The sequence below is a fragment of the Agelaius tricolor genome, unplaced genomic scaffold (assembly GCF_023055355.1).
Source record: "Agelaius tricolor isolate 1412-34295 unplaced genomic scaffold, bAgeTri1.0.p SCAF_13, whole genome shotgun sequence".
NCBI lineage: Eukaryota > Metazoa > Chordata > Aves > Passeriformes > Icteridae > Agelaius > Agelaius tricolor.
In genome coordinates, this window is record NW_027269273.1 from 21929104 (window position 1) to 21950055 (window position 20952).

The 20952-nt window shown below is 38.6% G+C and overlaps 2 protein-coding genes across 5 annotated transcripts in view; one reads left to right on the plus strand and one right to left on the minus strand.

The window, feature by feature from the left end:
* BLNK (B cell linker) overlaps positions 1-20952 on the minus strand; it is an 88291-nt gene that overhangs the window by 48824 nt on the left and 18515 nt on the right. For all 4 annotated transcript variants that reach the window (XM_071439167.1, XM_071439166.1, XM_071439165.1 and 1 more), the window contains exon 3: positions 10179-10225. In XM_071439167.1, coding sequence (XP_071295268.1) covers positions 10179-10225 — 47 coding nt within the window. The remainder of the gene's footprint in view (positions 1-10178; positions 10226-20952) is intronic.
* The window catches only part of DNTT (DNA nucleotidylexotransferase), a 147722-nt gene that overhangs the window by 7231 nt on the left and 119539 nt on the right, over positions 1-20952 (plus strand). Inside the window, exon 2 of the mRNA XM_071439172.1 lies at positions 13080-13172. The gene's annotated coding sequence lies outside the window, so the exon portion shown is untranslated. The remainder of the gene's footprint in view (positions 1-13079; positions 13173-20952) is intronic.

Here is a 20952-nt window from a genome sequence, read left to right on the forward strand (position 1 = left end):
ATTAGTAATAGAAGATGCTGTTGAAAATGCAACTCTAAATTTTATTGAATGGGATTTGGGTTTGTCATTAGGCTCACTGGAGGAAACAGGTCATACATGTAGGCATGTACAGCAGGCAAAGATGTGAACAGTAAATTTAGTAGGATTTTCTCATGAAGAGTCTTCTGAGCAAACACATTTTAGCACCTGCTGAGAATATTGTTATCTTTCTCTGGGGACTGTGCAAAAAGCTGCACTTCTGCTTTTCAGTTTTACTGTCATCTCTTTCATGTGCATACAGAAACACAAGAATTGCTCCTACAGACACACTAATTATTTAATGTCAAACTCAAAGCATTTGAGATCAGATTGTCTCAGAGGCAGTGACCTGTCTTGGAGCCAGCTGACACCCACAGTGACTCGGGAACTGCTCTGCATGTGCTGCAAACCTGATCCCCTTCCAGCAGTCCCGAGTGACTGCCATGGAGATGCCCCTAAGTGGCCAGCTTGTCCCACTGTGAGCCTAACCACGGGAGGGAGGGTGTAGGGACACAGGGCTCTTTGCAGCCTGGCCAGCCACGAGCATCAGTCAGCATTCAGGCTTGGATGGTGAATGCTCTAAATATGTTTGTGTCCCTCCTGATGAAATTGCTCACATGGACAAAAGGCTGCACAAATGTTTAAAATTTCAAAGTGAAAGGAATGTATTGAAATAAGGTCATTTTTGTTTAGGGCCGTTACACATACCATGATGCCTTCAGTATCTAAAAACAGTAGCTTAAAAACTAACAATTTCTAAACCACTTCTTTCCTGCACTGGCCTGTAATACATATAAGCAAAGGGAAAGGGTTGGTGGGTGTATTCTCTGGCACAGTTTGGTAATCTGCACTTCACTGACCATAATTATGCTGTCTGAGCGTTTTCCTATTCCTGCTTAAGAACAGGAACGATTATTTTATCTGTAGTCTTTTCTATTCTCATGTATTTCCATCTGCTTAAGACTGCTCTCTCCTGTTTCCTGGATAATTGGAATTGCCTGCCACTGTGTTCTGGAAGCAGAGATATCACTGAACAGAAAGAGTTTCAAAAGTTTTTTCGCCACCCTAAATAAACCCCAGTAAAATGATCAGGGAGATGGGAGACTTTCTAAAGAAAGAAATTATTGTCTTAATAAGTATCAAACTACTATTTGAAATAATAGCAAGAGAACATCTTATGACCAAAGATAAACACTTTAATGGAATACTCTCTTCTGTGGAGAAAATTTGTTTAGACTTGTAACTACAGCCATGAAATTTTTCTGTTGTCTACAGCTGCAAATTTTGTGGATTGTTGCTAAGGATATGTTTACACCGTTGGTAACTTTAATTGCATTAAGACCACAAAAATGTAGCAGATGCATTGGAGTCCAACACTATATCAGAGAGGGTAATTATTTTTATAGATCCTTATGTGAAGCATTTATTGCTGTAGTACATAATTTAAAAGAGTTACTTTATAATTTTGTGGTTATATGATTCTGCATCTTTCCCCTCCCAGAGGATATTGGGACAAAACATCTATGTTTACTATCAAACACTGGATTTCAGAATAACTTCCCTTCAGTTTTAAAATACAAAGGGAAAATACAATATTCAGAAAGGAAAGAAGAAAGAAAATATAACAGAAGTCTACATGTAAAGAAACGCATATATGTAAATTTGAATGTCCATTATACTTCATTGTATTATTTATAAACAATCTTCCCTTTTTTATATAGTGTTATAATAGAGAACAAGAAGGTCTCTGCATTGAGGAAATTACCAACTAAAGTATTTTGTGATGGAAGAAAGTTTCTGACTGTTAGTTTAGGAATAATATGCATTGGTGATAGCTCTAAAAGATTTTTAATTTCTGGTTGTTAGTGAATTTTATCAACATCTGCAGCATGGATTTAGATATTTAACACTATTCTCTGTATTGTAGCTATCTAGGGTTATGTCATACATTTGAAACAGTCCTGTTCATTTTGTCCTAATGATGTTGAGTCAGGATTGTGTTTATAAGCAGACTGATGAGTGCAGACTAGATTGCACTGTTTGTCATTTGAAACTACTCACAAGGTGTATGGTATTTGTATAGCTTTTGATAGAAAATGTTTGTATTAGCAAATAGGAAGACAATAGTGATACAGCAGAGTCTTCCAAGGAGAAGTTACTGGTTTTTAAGGTATCTTTTCCTTAGGCATTGTGATTTCTTTCAAGCTTAACCTTTCCTTGAGGTCGGTTAACTTTCATCGTTCTGTTCACAGGAGAATTGCTCCTTGTATGAAAAATACTACTCAGAGTATCATGAGGCTTCTAAAGAAATTACAGATTTCTGATATTGTGCTCATTCCTGGTGGAACTGATACTACCTGAGTTGAAGTGCACAGTGCAATTTTGTTTGTTTCGGGTGGTGTGTGGGGTGTCACTGCAGCCCAGCAGTGACAGTTCACGCACGGGTGTGGAGGCGCCCACCCGAACCCATCCGCTCCATCTTTTCTTCCTCGAGCATCGGGTGGCACAAATGTCACCTGACACCCACCTTTGAGCTGGCCCAGAACTGCTTTGCTTTAAGGAAGCTCATGCACAAGGATGTCAGAGTAGAAAGAAATGCTGATAAAGGAAGGACATTTTGAGCTTGGTGTAGAATGAGTTCTAAGCCTAAGCCTGGGTGTCTGCTGGAGCTATGCCCTGGGGCTGTGCTTCAAAATGTTCTTGGGGCATTGGTTGTGACTGAACAGCACTTCAAACCTGTCCAGAAAGTGGTGCTCCATCCTGTGGACTCTACAAGGTACATGACAGGTATAGATGTATACAGATGTGTTGGTTTTGTCTTAGGCTGGTTCAGGAGCATTTAATTCTTTAATCCTGATGAATTTATTCCCATTATTCACTGTGATTAACAGAGGATCTGAAGCTATAGTCATCTTGGTGATGATAGAAAAGTGTTGCTGGAAAGACATTATCTGTAAGGTCTGTGATCAGAAATTAGCTACAGTTGTTATTTTGCAGTATTTACTTAGCTTCCTTTTTTTGTTTTTAAGAGAAAACCCAATAAAATACCAATGCATGGAGGTATACGATACATAAATAGTACTGCTTTTGGTTAAAAGCTGAAATTGTTGAAATTTGTTGGTTTATCTGTAATTTGGAATTAATCTAGCAGAGATTACCTCTAAGACTATACATGTGAATCATACTTCTATTTCATTAAAAATAAAAATTAACACTAAGAAATAATTGACTTTGGAATGCCTTTTCAGAGAGTATTTAAATCTATTTGTGGGCTATATGTGAACAATATTTATACCAGTAATATAAAGGAATATAGCTGGTAATTCATGTTGACATTCCAAGCAATACAAATAATTCTTTTACTTTTGTGTTCCTGAGCTGTAGCATCTGTTAATGAAAGCAACAGTATGGAAATGTCTAATATTCTTGTGTATTTCTTCAGATTATTCCCTGAGCCAGAGGAATGAAATGAGGAACTAATATACTGATAAAGGTAATTAATGATATCAGCCAGATCAGTGATTTAGGAAAGGATTGATTCCACTCGTGAAATGCATGGTAAGGTATGTTAATTGAAATGGTAACATATTTTGAGCTTTAGTCTGTATTCTGAGAGCTTGGTAAAATAATAAAAAGCCATGAAACTGTGCAGTGAGGAACTAAATAGGAGAAATGACAGAGCTGTGGTAGCAGGTGTCTGTCAAGCTCAGTGCCAGAACTGTGAAGAAGAAACTGAGACCCAATGCTCTGTCAAGGATATCATTGGAGAGTACCTAAAATGTGCAATGGCAGTAGGTAGAGGAGAATGGAAAACAGAAAAGCTAGTATAAGAAGTGTAAAATACATGAAATCTCCTTTTGTTTTTCTTCCCAGAATTCCTGGCTATTAGAAACAGAAGGAGATTGTCAGGGTTTGAAAAATTAGGCATGGCTTGTGGAAGAATAAAATAAAATAAAATATTTTTAAAGACAGATTAGGTAACACTGTTCCATTATCATTTTTAGCAGCAGTCTCAGTCCAGACCAAAACAGATTTGGGTAGGGAGACTGACCTGCTTCCCTGCTATGGAGAATGTTCTTTAATCCCTCTGCCCTCCAGGAGCTTGACAAAATGACCTGCAAGACATGGCCTGAGTAGTCCTGAACTGTAGCATCCTGCAGGAAAGCTGCTGGTTCTGGTCATGTGCAGCATCCATTGGAGCAGTGTCCCTGCTGCTGGCAGCTCCTTTGCTGGATGGCAACTCCTCAGTCCCTCCTGCACCCACTGCAAGCACACAGGTGCTCTGAAGCACTGACAGTGAGAAGGCCAGCATGAAGGTGCTCATGACTCATAATTTAGTAAATATGTACATTATGATACTGTCTGTATTTAGGTGGTTGCAGGTGATCCATCCAGAGAGGCTCTCTGATGCCCTGAGTCATGTGTTGATGAGGGTCAATGCATCTGCATGCAGTTATGCACAAGTGTCAGTGTCTGTGGTGTTACTAAGGTAATCCTACATTCCTCCTACTGTTTGCTCTTGGAAAGGGACTTTATAAGGAAGGTGCTAGTAAAAAGGTATTTATTTGTATGCTGAACACAATTTCTGCATTTTTTGGGGGGAAATCTTTGAAATATGTATTTTTGGCAAACTTGTTAATTCTATGGGTTTCAGACAGTTGGGTTTCAGGTCTTGAATTCTGTTGCACAAGGGGCTGCTGTGGCATTCCTACCAAGTGCACTTCATCTTTTCCAGCCCAGCTGCACTGAGCAGCCTCCTCTGAAGCTGTTTCAAGTGTCTGGTTGCTGCAGCCCCAACTGTCTGGCTTGCAGCTGCCTCTGACCCTCCTGCTATGGTCCCTTAACTTCTCCTTGCAGCTTATCTTGTAACTTCTCTACTTTGCTTGTCTTGATGACCCATTTTTAAGTACTGCTGTTTTCATTGCTTAGTATTATCTCAACCTGTTATTTTCTCATTTCTGAACTGAAAAAAGTTTACATTATTTGGTTTAATACTTTCCTCCACTATCTTAGCAATAGTGTGTAGACCCCCTGACATCACAGCATAAACTTATGAACTAATGAATGAACCTCTCCCCTTGCTTATACAAAAGCAAAAAGAGGTTGTGTTTTCACTTATTTTCACAGAGGCTAGTCTAAAGCAAGAAGAATGACATGTCCCTCCTGCAGAGAGCATAAATATATGTTGATAACATGCTGTAAATTAAATATTTTATTTCTTCCAAAAACTGAGAGGACTCCAGTTTGGACACTTGGAGCAAAATGAGCCCAGACATCTGTTCTGTTTTCTGTCCAGTGTGTACTTGAGCTGGGGCACATGTGAAATCCTGCTAAAATGAGATTATAAATTAATGGCCCTTCACACTTCATTGCTTGAATGAGCCAGAAGTTATTTTCTTCTGGTTTTGAGTCCCAGGTGCAGCACTTTCTGACTAACAAATATGATTCTCTAAAAGGGAAGAAAGACCAATGATTTGAAACTACAACAGCCTCTTCTCTGTGGTCTGAGTACAGACATGTAATAGAGAAAAGGAACGCACATCAACTGACAGGGTGGAGGAAAGGGATCCTGTCCAGAAATATGATGTTGGTGAAGAAGTGGTTTGTGATTTGGGCAACAGCTTCCATTTCTGGTCTTTGCTTCTGGCTTCATGTGGAAACCTAAGCAGGTCATTTGCATACATGCCCCAAACAGATGACCCATTTATTTGAATTTTGGTACCCAAATTGAGTTGCTGTGTGACTGATATTGCATTGCTATTTAGGCTGGTCTAGAGTATTAACAAAGCGAAAGATATCTACTTTCACAAAAACTTAGTGAGATGAAGCTGGGTGTTACAGTCCCTCTGCCTGGACCAGCACAGGCTTTGTTCTCAGAGGCTGATCCACTCTTGCTCTTCAAAGAGGGCTGACAGATCTCTAGTCTCTCACTGTTATTGAAGTGTACCTCTCATCTATCTTGCTGAAGGTCCCTAAAAATCAGCATAGTTTCAATATTAAAGAAACACTTAAAAATTTTACCCTCATCCCCTCTAATGACATTCCATAGATGGCTGAGCATGGTAGGGTAGCATGAAAAGTGATTGGGCAAGGTTCATTAATTCTATAATTTTCTAATTTATAAATTGTCCTGAACATTAATTTTAATGTGTAATGTTATTTGAAGGATATATCATAATAAGAAAACATTATGATCTATCCCAAGGATAGGGGAAAATCTTTCCTGCTTACTAAATATTGGAATAGAAGTCATCTACTTCCTGTTTTTTAGTTGAAAGCTTTCTCTGGACTGGGGAAAGTCCAAATGCAGATTGTCTGAACAAGACAAGATGTCTGTACTGCTGGATCTTACTTAAAGAGACAGCAAAAGCTCTTTATTATTTATTCCTTATTTTTTTAAGGAAACACCCTAGTTGTCATAGAAATCTCATTAGTTTTATTCATATTTTTGTTAGGAATTGTCTTTGGTTAAGTGTATGTAAGTGTTGATGTCTGTGTCAAAGCTGAAAAGTTAATTTTCCACATTAAGTAGTTTGCCTTCATAATAAAGAAATAAAAAATGTGAGCGGAGAGGGGAGAACAGAAAAAGATGTTAATGTGCAACATTTCTAGTTCTTGTAGTTTGAACTATGCAAGTTCAGACATCTCAAGTGGAACACCTCAGCATTACTGGAAAGGTACTTTCCTGGTATGTAACAGCTCTTACAATTGAGAATTTATTCATATGATTCAGGAAGAGACATTGCCTATTCTTGGAAGGCAAGGATGGAAAATTTCAGTTTGGAGTTCTTAAAAATTATGATCAAATCAAATAAAAAAGATGTTAGAAACTAATCTAGAAATCAATTGTAGAATACTTACATGATTTAAAAACAGCTAATTTTTCTGCATATACTATAAATTCCTGGTGGAATAAAGTATTAACATTTTTCGCAGAAGTGAAAATTGATAGATGTTTATTTCAAGCAAAGAAGATCAAATGCTGCCCAAACCATAATTACACAGAAGTTGTAATTATGTGTTCTGCAACTCAGCTCACTTATTACCCAGGATCTTCCATAACTGCATGTTGCTATATACAAATGGTAAACTCAAGACTTGACACCTCAGACCTGATTTGCAGGTGAGGATTTCTCATTTACCTGGCAATCTGTCACAGCCAGAACAGGCTTCTGAATTAGCATGTGATAGAAAGTACTGATTTTGTGATGAAAGATTTCAATCCTGATTTTGTAAAGTAGCCCCCAGAGCTCCCGAGAGCTGAGAGCAAAATTTATTCTGAGTTTGATCTGGGATGAATTTCTAATCACATTAGCTATAAAGGCAGCCTTTTAATTTCACGGTCCCTGGGAAAATGAAACTTGGGTAGGCTGAAAGCATTATGAAAAAAACTTCTGCATAAACATCTGATACTGTAAGTCTTGGAATATCTACACTGAGGTGATGAAGCTGTAATTACATTTCTTTCTGAGATATCCTTCCAAATTTTGGGTGTTTGTAATTGAGTTATAGCCTATATGCTGGGTTTTGCTGGATACAGTGATAAATACCAATCTTATTTGCACAGTAAGACAGCATGTTTGGAAGGGACTTAAGTTCCAGGATTCTTGTGTATCTGTGGTAAGAGGTTGATTATGGTATCTGCACTGTCTTAAAAAGTGCTCCTGAATGTAGCTTGATGTTTTTCTATAGAGTGTTCTCCCTGGCATAAATACTAGCACTGACTAAAGGAGCCCAGGACTGGAATCAGTGGGATGTTTGAAACTGCTCTCAGGGGAAGTATCTGGAAAGTGTAGTTGTACTGGCATTCTTGAGAGTGAACTGGTTCAGTGTTTTGGGTGATCTCAGGCTTTCAGGGTGAGAGTTTATCAACTGAGTCTGCTGTGTGGAGTGAAAAATACAATGGTGCTTGTGCAGGAGGAAAGGCTTTAAGCAAAGATCGAGATTTCAACATGCTGTTGGGATTGCTGCAAACATGTAAACCTGTGAGAGCAGTTTGTTGCACAACCCTGGCAGCTCCAGAGAGGGTTTGGACTAGTGAGTCAGTGCTCTGCTGTCCTGTGTTTTAAAGCAGCACCTCTCTTCTTATAAGGTTTAGCAAGTGGGGAGGAAAATCTTTCATTATTGAGTTTCAGAGGTAGGGCAAGACACTAGTAGAGACTGCACCTTGGTAATTTCACCTTAACATCCAGTAGTTGCTCAGAAACAATCTAGGTAGACCTGTGGCTTTAAGTGTAGGTGGGAAGTAGTTTATATGGGGCTGTCATTAGGCTGTCAAAGCCAACATTGACACAGTAATCTCAAAAGAATATAGTAAGAAACTTTATGAGAAGTGTAGTGCAAAAAAAGTTTACTTACGGGTATCAAAACAGAATTACTATGATAAACTATTTCCAGATAAACCATTTTGTCTTTTTTGCCTAGACAATTTTTTCCCCTTAGAGAACAAGCGCGGTACTGGCTGGAGGGAAAAGAGCTTTGCATTAAGTTGGTGGAGGTGTTTGGTGCAGAGGGCAGGGAATCACAACCAAGCCTGGCTGCAGATTGCTTGTGGTACCTCTGTCATGAGATGTCCCAGAAGAATGGGGAATAACTGGGTGTTTTAGCTCAAAGAGCACTCACAGCCTTGTGGACTCAAAATCTCGTGGAAAACAAGAATATCAAGTGTTGAACTGGAATAGGAAAGGCAAAGGGCTTTTGCTGGTGATTAGAGAGCTTATCTCCTGCCTGATGAAGCCCCATGAAGAAACTTTCATCAAGGCAGAGACCTGAAGCTCTGGCCACTGCCAGGAGAAACACAGGATCACCATGTCTGGCAATTATTAATTTTCTGTTTATTTGTCCTCAGTGTCTTGGTCCATTGGGAATTACCTGCTGTGTGAACATGCTGGAACAGGTCAGCTGATCTGTCTTAGGTGGATCAATGTAGACTCAATGTCTCCAGTTAAACTGGGAGTGCTGGAAACTCAGGCAGTTTTTGCAATAGCAAGTAGTACGATGTAAGAGTAACACATTTTAGATTGGGAGTTGGTACTAAGGATATGACTTCCACACTGTGCATTTAAGGAATTTTAATGCTTTGGACAATGGAATTCAAATGGAAAAACACTTTTGTTATTCCAATATGCAATTTGAGGATTCAAAGCTTGAATGTTCACATCAGTAGAAGTGCAACTCTTGGCCTAAGTTCAATGTTTGTTTACCCCAATATTTTAGCAGATCAGATTCATCGATGTCAGAAACAGAAAATGTATTCTTGGTTGACTTTCTCTCTACATTTTCTCTCAAAATGACGTCCTGTTAGACTAAAGTGCTTTGCAAGAAAGTCCATTTTTTTACTTACCTAGTAAATTATTAAATTAGACCCAGAAGAATATTTACCTATGCTCTCAATGAATTCCTATCAATAGGAATAGGAATTTATTGGGTAAAAATGCCTTCAAGCTTATCCAGTTTCTTACCAATAGAGTGGAATTCAGAAATCAATTTGCAAATTGATCAATGTTTTCCCAGCTAGTGGTGGAGGGGAAAGCTACATGGAATAGTAGCAACCATTAGGTGACAGCAACACATTATATTAAACTGATGTCTTGGTTTCACTGGCTCATAGAGAAAATTCCCTAATATTATTTCTGTGTAGTACTACAAGAGAAATAATATGTTTGAACGTTAAGGATATCCTTTGAAATGGACTTGATTTGTCACAAGTTATATGAAGGCATTTCTCATCTGTTATATCTATATTTGCTTATTCAGTACTATATTTAAATTCTGGTTAAATTACTTTCAAAATAGCACTTTGTTGAACTGATTGGTTAAATTAATCCCTAAGTAGCAGATGAAAATTTGACCTCAAATACAATACAAGCAAAGAGCCTTTATGTTCTGGAATAACATCCTTTCTGCTCTGAGGAAGAATAACATCCAGCATCTGCAGAGAGATGCAGAAGAGAATTTCCCATCAGCTGATCTGAACCACAGTTTTTGTAAATATTCCAGGATCCTAATCCTGAGGAAGTCCCACCCCGTGAATTAATGTTAAAGTTCATGTGATCAGGAGGTTTCAATTCTCATTTTTCCTGATTTATTAACAGAGCAACTATCAGAGTAGAAGTGTATTAGTCATTCAATGGGGAAGTGGAAAATAATGAGAAACTTACGGCTGGTGCATTGTTTTGAATCTGCTCAGCTCATGTGCTGATGCATTCTGAAAAGAGAGAAAACAGGTTTTTTTAAATTAAATGAAGATCATTTTAATCAAGAGCAATTCAAGAAGTGAAATACATGATATTTTAAAAAGTGAACGAAGGAAAGACCTGAAAAAACAGTTTTTAGTTCTGTAGCTACATGCTTGTCTCATCTTGGTTAATGCTTAACTTTTTGTTATTAGCCTGTTGTAACATTTCTAGAAAGCTGGTAGTACAGACTACATTGCTAAACCGGAATTTTACCAGGCATGTGGCAGATTAAATTAGGCTGGTTAATGAATCATTCAAGAAGTGATAAGCAAGCCATTTAATATGGTCACTTCATCACAGAATTTCTTTGTATTTTTTTCACTCAAATCAGCAGATTAGTACAACAATGGCTGAGTGGAAGATACTTTAACAATGGCTGGGATATTATTAACCTCATGTTTCCTCTGTTCTAAAGTTCTGCATGACTTCTCAACCTATGAAGAGCTGGTGATGACAAAGAAATAGAATTTGTAGAGTACTATAAAGTGCCCATTCTAATGCTGAACTAGCTAATGCAGGTACTGGAAAGAATTTCCCCAAATGATTTCTATAGTTTGTGTAGCTCTATATACCTCTCAGCTCAATGTAAACAAGGAGTTTGTGCAGTACTTTTGATGTTCAAGCTAGTGCACAACTTGCAGGCAAACTTCTTAAATCAGAGTTTTAAGTTAGCCTAAATAAAACCTTTTTTCATCTATGGGTTTTTCTTTAGTGCAAAATTTCCAGTGCAGTCTCTGGATTGTACTAAGACCTGGGGTGGAATTGCATGCTTTCGGTCCAGAAACCTAATGCTAAAATGCCCTCTTTTTCAGCATTGATTTCAGAAGAGGATAGGTCAGGCTGAAAATGTGTCCATTTAATAGATAAAATTCTAACCCTCCATCTATTTTTGTCTTGGGAAAAGCAAATTAATTTGTGTATTTCCTGACACTTTCTAGGTGTACCTATAGTGGATGTGAAATCTCTGAAATACATACTTTCCAGTGAACTCAGTGGTAGTGAGTTCAGTGTGGTATGACTGATGCTTGCTCAGATCTGTTCTGAATGATGTCCCAGCCATCAGTCCCAAACCAAACTGTTTTGCCTTTTCACTCACCATCTCATCAGCATGATAGATGGGTTTGTATCAGGCATAAAAGTGGAGACACTAATAAGTGTATGAGAGAAGATCAAGTGGAGGACTTACACATTCTCAGAGAAAACATATTTCCTCAGTCTATATTTCAATCCCAGTGAATCTCTGCGTTTCTTTGACATATTTGTTGGGAAAATATGCCATTTCAGACAGTAGAGAAGCCCCTACATTTAATACTTAGCCTGTAATTATACTGTAACAAAAAGCAGCTGTATATCTACATGTAGTGGGTATGGTAATTAGCAGATGATCCAGCAGATCTAGAAATCACCAAATTCCTGAGGAAATTTAAAGCTGCATTGAACTGTGTGATTGCCATTCAGGCCCATCTGGGCTCCTTTGGCTTCATCAGCTGTAGCGGTGACTCACCCAATTGCCTCTGCATATCAATGAACAGCAGGACCAGGGCTATTTCCTCACCTCCTCTTGCACTTTGTAAGTAAGAAGAGGAGGCAGCTATGCTTTTTGTTGCAAAGGTTTGATTCTTGTTCGATCCCTTTTCTTTGCAAAATAGAGTACTTAAACCTTTACTTGTTCGTATAAAAATTGCTGGGGTATAATGGCTTGATTTCACAGAAATAGCTTAATATCTTTTCAGTCCTTCCAAGATGCTGTTTTTTGGAATGTGCTGCCTAAGCACAGCTGCCTTTCCACACAGGCAAGTGCTGTGTGTATGGTTAGATCAGGCACTTTTAAAACTTGCAGTGGAGCTTGGTAGAGAAGGAAGCTATGGAACTAAGCCATTTCCTTATTGAAGAATGTTCTATTGAGAGAGTTTTAACCTATTTTTCCTCCCCAGGACAATCTTCAATGAAGGGATCAAGCTATGTGTCTCACTGAGGTTTGAGATGATTGATAGCTATGGGTCCAGCTGAAAGCTTTTTTTTTTTTTCCTTCTTCAGTAAAATGCATGATTGATTGAAACTAAGAGCTGCTGCTGCTCTTCAGCAGCAGAATTCTGGTCCTAGGAAAGAGTACAAAAATATCTTGCAAACCTCAACACTTTTGAAATTACATGGTAACTTCTGTAGGAAGATGACTAATGCTTCCAGGTTTTAATTAACCATTGCTTCTGTTGTTGCTCATGATATACATTGTTAGTGATTCATATTGGCATGAATGGAATAAGTTGCAAATGAGTTCGTGTGATAAAGAAGAAGTTAAAGTAGTTTCTTTCCTGGAGGGATTTGTATGTCAAATATACAATGAGGAAATAAAGGGACGGATTGTTCTTAGGGGGTTTTTTTTTGTTTTCTTTTTTTGTTTGTTTGGTTTTTTGTGTGTTTGGCTTGTTGTTTGGGTTTTATGTTTACAATTTTATATTAAAGCATAATTATAATTTAGAAAGCATATAAATAGATATAGTATTAATATATAATATTTTAAAATATATAATATTAGAAATAGATAATATTAAAATATATAATATACAAGTTATAATTTAGATAGTATATAAAAAAATCTGTGCTCTTCTAGCCTGCTGTTGATTTCCTCATTTCTACTGGCTGCTTCATTCACCCAACATCAACTTTCTCACTCACTCACTCAGTTCAGTAGCTCAGAGTAACCAAAATTCCTATCTTGCAGATCAAGCCAACCAGCTTTGTTCTGCAGATAGCATCCTGGAGCCAGAGAAATGCTGTAGTAGTGCCAGTGTCTGAGGTGTGTCTTTGCTCCTTTCCTTGCAGAAGCATGTCTTGGCCCTGAGCCCCTCCTGCTGTAGCTGCCTGCCACCATGGGTACTGACAGAGGAGCTGCCTTGCATCAAAAGCAGAGAGCAGGTAGGAGCTGTGCAGTCTGGAGCCGTGGGTGCACAGGGGGTTTTGTGGATTTTCATCTGGAGAGCTTTGGACTGGCTCGTGCCCATGGACTGCGCAGTGCATGCAGAGCAGTTTGGCGTCTCTGAGGTGCTCCCCTTCTGTGGAGGGAGCAGTGTGGGTGCAGGTGGCTCACATGCTGTGGCTGGGTGGGATTTAGGGCATTTTGCAGTCCTGGGGATGCCTGGTAGGTGGATAAGGGATGGTGAGTGTGGTAGGAAGGCAGAGGGAATGGGGCAGAACGTTGCCACACAAAATGTAGCATATATGACACCCTCATCTGCCCCAGCCGTGGCACTTCTCTAAGGAAGTCATGAACATTGCTGTCAGCAGCCATGGGACTGGATGTGTTTTGGATTCCATGTTTGCCTTGGAGGTTTTTTGCCATGCTTTTACATTGCTGAGACTGTGCAAAGAGATGGTTTCAATGGAGTTGCTGTCTAAAAAAGTTTGTGGATGTCTTTGGAGAAGATTGTTGATAGAGTTGATTGCATGATACAGTGTTTTCAACTCTGTTTTGAAGTTCATTGAGGTACATCTTTCCCCTTCCTTGCTTTCCATCCCTTGCTGGTAGGCAAGCACTTGTATGAGATGGTTATGGCTGCAGGTGCAAAGAATACCTTGAGGAGTCCAGGAGAGCTGTGAAGGATCAGTCGGAGCTTGAAAATGCATTCGCATCAAATGCATTTGATGTGAATGAGGGTTAGGGGATTCCTTTGACATTATGATAAACAAACATAGTGTGTTGCTAGCTAAACTGTCAATATCTGGACAGTACAGCTTCATGAAAGGTGACAGTCTTGTCATTACTTTGTAAAAATTCAGAGCTATATTCTGTAACTTTGCCAGTTCTGAGCTTTGGAGAGCTTTGTTGCTTTCTGTGGAGTATACATATATTTGACTGTAATAATGTATAATGAATTTGACTTCATCCCAATTTTCTTCAATGATTTTTTTTTGGGGAAGGAAGTAAAGGCAGATCTACTTGACAAATAGCAATTCCATTTTGCGATAAAGTAAATGCATAATATAGAAGTTCTGTATTCAGTATGACCAAGTTTATGTTAAGGCTAGCTAATGAAAACTCTTCTTAAGAAAAACACCTGTAAAGAGCCCTTGTAGGAGATTGGAGGAATATACAGCTCTGTTTTTGACTCTTGAGAGACAGAGATTTGAAGTATAAATAAAATCTATCTGCATTTAGGCAGTCAATATAACTAAAAATCTGAAAAATCATAAAATTTTAATAAGCCATATCAATGATATTCCTTATTAACTGGCATGGCAGCCTATCTGTAATTACTTTGGCATTTCTTAGTAAAAAAATGTAATGGCATTTCTTAGTAGAAGTGTCCTTATGGAATATAAAAATATCTCTGGGGAATAAAAGTAAGATTTCAGTGCTGGCCTTAGAGACACAATCTGAGATTATAGACGTTTGTCAGTGACATCTGGCAAAAATGGCCAGTGTCTCAGACTGAGCAAATCATGGAATAAATGCATAGCAGAGTTTTTTTTTTTCTTTAATAAAGGAGAGCTATGCCCTGAGGGGCTGGGGAAGAAGTGGAGAGAAGGTAAATAAAATGTGAGGCACTTCAAATTAAAGGTCAGTTCAGAAAGAATTGCATAATAGAGAGCTGTTTCTATTGTGAATGGAGAATTACTATTTTTAAGGGAATTGACCATTTTTAAGTGTGTAAAACTGACATCTAGTGGTAGCAATAGCACTTTGTGCAAAGTGGCTTTACAGTGAGACCAGTTTGCAGAGCAGATTAACAGATTGTAACTATATTACTGTTATGAATAAGAAGCTTGACTAGGCCAATATTCAAGCAGCAATCATTTTATTATTTAATATGGTAAAGTGTGAGCAATACAGCACTGGGTACAGTGGGGGAAGTTTTCCCTCCAACTGCACACTGATAGTTGAGGGTTACAGGTATTTATAGGGGTACTCATCAGCTTTTTCAGCAGTTTCAATTTCCAATTTTTACTCATCAGCAATTTCTATTCCAAATTATTACATGACAATTCTATACACTATTGTGATTTTAGTTTCTCTCAGGATGTATCTCAAAAGGAGTATCCCAGATGGTGGTGGTCCAGTTTCCAAAAGAAGAAAGACGAATCCCATCTGGTGGAGTCCAGCTCCCCAGATGTGGGTCCACCTTTTAATTGCAGAGACTATAAATCTAATAACAGTGCTGTCCAGCTTCCCTTTGGTTGAAACCATAAATCCTTGAGGTGATGTTCATCTTCCTTTCTCAAGCTGTTTTTCTCTGCTTCAATAAGGCGTGAGATAAGCATATATCCTTGAAACTATAGCTTTGGAATATATATAAAGGAAATAAGTAATATTCTAAAATTATACTTCAAAAGGTTATTATTGCAGAGCTCTTTATGGATTAACTGCAAGCAAAAAGCAACATCCTTAATGCTTTAATTCCAATGCTCCTAAATCAACCAGGGTTAATTGCAAATAAAGGATAGGTTCAAAGGCCTTTTTCCATGCTTTATTTTCCTCAGTTATTATTAGAATTCACAGCTCTCCCATTGTCGGTGTCCACGCATTTCGCACTCACAAATACCCACGTCGCCTGTTTGTACCTGACACGAAACACAGCTTTGTATTTCAAATTGCATACTAAAATTGCAGTTCTCTGTACTTTAGCTGGGTTTTACAGAGCATTCAAACTAGTTCTTGCTTCTTTTAGTATATCTCACTTGTATAATGCCAGGTTGTGGGTCATCTTTGCGTATGCATGGCCTCATGCTAGAGAACTGATGAACAGTTTCATTAGAGGAGAAAAGTTTGAAAGGGGCATGAGGGTTAAAAAAAAGAAGGTGACAGTAAGGGTTACAGAACTTCAGGGTCAATTGGGAAACTGTTTGAGATACCATTCTTAGACCTCCAGTGAATGAACAGAAGTCTGGCCTCAGAGCTGTGATGTGCTTCTCAGGTGTGGCATTACTCATGAGTGTAAGCTCCTCTGGGAGAAGAAGCCAAAAACTTTATGGCCAAAACTGAGATCTCACCTGAATTCAGGCAAGGCATGTGGGGTCTGAATCAATAAAGCACATTGGCATGTGCCTAAATAATTGTCACCTTCATTTGCTAAATCATGGTTAATATATTAATTTCTAATTAATATTTTTGTTCAAAGGGCATTTAAAAATATTTTGCTTTTCTCTTTTGTCTAGCTTGTGTCTTTGAAGAAAAAAATCCCTTGCTAAAACTCTGCATGCCTGCCCCACTGAGACTTTAATTTATCTTTGCCTCCAGTGCCATTATATACATAATGTATAAATACTAATAACAAGCAAAGTTATGCAAAAATGAAATATCAATTATTTTAGAAATTATTTTTTAAAACATGGCTTAGGGGCACCATACCTACAGTCAAATGGTGCAATTTAAAATGAACGTGGAAAAATATAAAAGCTTAATTCAAAGCTATCTCTGAGATTATAAAATGAAAGAGATCAGCATTAGAAGACTGGGTGAAGACAAAGACAAATCTGAAGGAAGAAGGAAAGGAAGTGTGCTTCACTGAAAGTGTGATTAGAAGTGGGAGGAAAAAAATCATAGATTATTTTTTCTTGGTTAGCAGTTTGTGGCAAGAATTGTCAAACTATATTGATTTATTTCTGGTTGTAAGTGTTTATTTTACAGTTTTCTCATTTCACAATAAGTGTTGCAAATATTTCAGAGACAAAAGATGTTGGTAGCATAATTCTATTTGTGTTTGTGCAGTTGTGCAGTTTCAAGGCTGGAGTGAATCATATGCTGCCTCTACATTCCATTTCTGTTACTTTCAAAACATGGTGAATCATATTTGTTGAACACAAATGTTGACATTCTGCAGTGAGACTTGAGTCACAGTTATAGGAGTGGTATAAGAAACAGCAGCTGTCATTTCAGATAGGCGAGCCTGCTGCTTTAGTGGGAAAGCAGAGCTGAGCAGCAATCCTGTGTGCTGCAGAGCTGCTCTCTAAGGATGAGATTGGTTGTTAACACTTGTGCCAGCCAGAGCTGGGAGATGCAATCTTGTCTGTCCTGAGCCTGGTAATCCACTGCAGGTGCTTAAGAGCTCTAATAAGCTTCTGACCTTTTGGGTCTGAGTGGGAGCTGTTGCAATGACATGAGGCCAATTGCTGTGTGCAAAGTCACTCTGACTTTGTCTGCACTCCCTGGGGCTACTTCTTACCTCTGGGACACTGGTGCCTTTCCAAAGTTGTGGAAGCATGCTAGTAGCACCAGAATGGTTAATATATATGAGATCTCTAAGATTTCAGAGCAGCTGCCTCTGTGTTTGGTTTATATAAAACCTTTCATAGTACAAATGGAGTTGTGTTGCTGGCAGTGGTGGTAGCAAGGGAATATATTCAGGATGTGCTTGTTGTAAATAGGACTGCTGAGATTGGGTTTCTTGGGCTGCTGTGGATTTGTCATCCCTCATGGAATGCTGCTGTTATTTTGTCTTGAGGCATGCTTTTAGTTAAAAACCTGCCAATCTAATACTGTGTTACTAAGAGCTGTGTTCAACATGTAATGGGAATTTGAGATCTAGATGTTTCCCTTACTGGAAGGAACAGTAGAGTACTCTACATCCTTTAGGGCAGCTGGAATTTATTACATTGATGGAGAACTGTCTGTAGTATTGCTGCTCTAACACTTCAAATTAAAACCAAGGGGTTTTTGGAATTACTTTGTGAAGTGTAATATGCATTGAGCTGTATGGCTCTGAGGATTCTGTACTGCGTCACCTACCACATTTTTTAGCTGTTGGGATGGTAGAAACCTGTTTTTGCTTGACTGAAAGATGTTTTCTTTCTATAGTAGCTCGGTGAACCCCTGAGGTTTGCATTGTTCTGATGCTATTGTTCTGGTACTATTGCAGTAGTACCATCTCACATTAAGAGCTCAGTGAAACCTTAAACTAGTTGACCCTTTATTCCTATATGTGCTATGAGTGGGTTCACCTATGATTTATTTGTTTATGACCTAGTGTTTCTAACCTATTGTATACCCCAGGAGCTGTTTGCTCTGGCTTGACTGTCCAAGACTTTTTGAACCTGTTTTACTCAATCTCATGTGTGGAATGAATGGTCTTCTCCTTGAAAGCAGGCTGCAGAAATAGCCTTGTTCTAAGACAGACAGTAAGGTTTGATTTGCAATATAAATCTATTTATATAGTGCATACAATGGGAAAGGTCATGTTATCTTTCCTAGAACATGATGTCCCCATTAGTCTTAGGCTGACCTGATGGAGAGATGAGAGGTTTCCAAGGTTCTTTCAAAAATTGTGCTATCTTCCTCGCTGACAGTGTAATATTCTGTGGGCTGAGCTCTGTCTGTATTTGCATGTCCTTATTGAAAGGAAATTTACTGGAACACAGAAAATAAAGCCACTTCCCAAATCTTTGCAGTAATGCACCAATATATGCTTAAGCAAATTGAGTTTTAGTGTTTGAAAGAGGAAGTTACCACATATAGAAATAACTGGGTCCACCAAAAATTTAGCCTCAGCAAAAAAGCAGCAGAGCCTCTGCTGATGTAGGCTGCAAGATTAGTAAGTCTGATTTCTGTTTATGAGAAAAATATAATTCTAAAGGGTCAGCTGAAGTTCTTCTGGTAGAACCATTTATCTCTAAAAATGCTTCATCAATTAAAACAAGTTGTTTTTCAGGGTTTCTTTTACTTTATTGATGGTTAAGACTATTAAAAATTTGTGAAGTTGAATCAATTAATTTTCGTGGTTTTTTTAATATAAGGTAAAGGACCCAAATGAGACATGTAAGCATTACTGCCTTAGTGGTTCCAAAGCACTTTATTTTTGCTTTTATGGGATGTTTGCAACTATTCCTTCTGAATCAGAGCAAAGGGAAATACTGAAGTGTCAAAAGTTTCCATTTTTTTTCACATCTAAGCATTGAGGCCTGGAAAATATTTCTAGTCTGTAGTTAAAATGCCAGTCACCTGAGAACAGGACATGCTGCAGGGGAGTCCTGCTGGAAGCAGACTTGGTGCTTTAAGAACTGACTTTTCCTCAGGACTCAGCCCAAGGTGAGTGCAGTAAGCTGTTGACCCAGTTTAATGGTGACATACAGCAGAATTGACACTGTCAGCTTCTGTTAATAACCTTGCCTTTGTCAGGGCTGAAGCAGCTCTGAGACCAGCTGCTGCTTCCAGCAGTTACCTGAGAGCTGTTCCAGTAACTGCATGCAGGTGGTTTCAGTCAAGTGGTGCCCTTCTGTGTCTGGCTTGTACTGTGAAAACAAAGACTGTCCCTTGGCTGGGTGATTATGCACCGTTTCTTTCTAGTTCATCTTTCCTATTAAACAATCTGGTTTTGCTATTTGTTATTCTCTGAAGTGAGCAGACATCTCTGCAGGTATGAAAAAGTCCCTTCAGTTCATCTAATTTGCTTACTAAGGGAATGGAAGGAGGCAAGAGCTAAAATTGCTGTAGTGATGGTATTTTCAGTATTTGAGTATTGAGTTAGTAGGAAGAGTAATGTCAGTAATCAAAGGCTGAGGCTGAGTCAGTGCAAGATGCTCTGTGTATTGCACTGTAATACAAAACTCAGTTTTCTGGGTGCTGTTTCCATCCTGCTCTCATGAGGGACACTGAAAAGGACCAGGAAATTGCCTATCAGGAATCAATTCTCAGGTCACTGGTAGCTGAGATTGGCAAGGACTCTACTTTCTTAGGGAAAGTTAAGTCATAATCTTAGTTAACTGCTGCTGTACAAGTCAAGTAACTAAATATGGTGCTCCCCAGGTGTGTCAGGCTGTGGGAGCAGTGGGATCCATCTTGGAGAATCCCAGGAAATGGGTGACATTGGACCTTCAGCTCCCCCCTGCTGGCCAGGGGCCTGGGAACTGTGCAGATGTGCTCCCTGCTGACACTGCCTGCAGAATCTGCTGCCTTCTGCTTTCCTGCATCTAGACAGAGACAATTACAACAAGAACTGCTGGGAAACAGCTGAGACCAAAAAAGCTGTAGAGGAGTACGAGAATCATCTTACCTCTCAGAGCAAATACTATGGCAGAAGCTGTCAGCAACAGTTAAGCTGTAACAGCAGTCTTAAAAGCAAAACCTATATATTCTTGAAAGATTAGGAAATAACATCTGCATAATTATAAGCACATTACATTTCATCAAGGGAACTAGGAGTAGCAAATCTTAATTATAAGAATAAATACTCTTACATAATCAGGAAATCAAATGTGGCTTAGTACATGCTTGTCTACCCTGAACACTTTGATGGCTGGCTGTCTTCTCTTTGGAAATAAACCACCTCATAAGCTCCTTGAGCATCTACATTGAAGAAACAATTCCAAATGCCCACACAGAAATGTGCTAGGCTATTTGACTTGGAAAGTATTCCCTGGATAGTGGAATAGATTTGCTGTACCTCCTTTGATACTGGTTTTTGAAGTAGTGCTTGAGTTCCACTGTTTAGATTTTAGTAATTACAATGGTTATAGCTGTAAATGGTTAAAGCTGTATATGTATATATAATCACAATGGTTAAAGCTGTCCTGTATCAATACTCTTTAATTCACACAGTCATGAGTATGTCATGTATTTATATCTGTAGGCATCTTGAAAATGAGAACCTGATTTGCTTGATTCATATTACCTCAGCCACAGCAAGCAACATCATTAATAGTGAGTAATCACTGACTCCAACAGCAAGATCACAACTGCTGCATTTCAATGGCTGAAATAACTTTG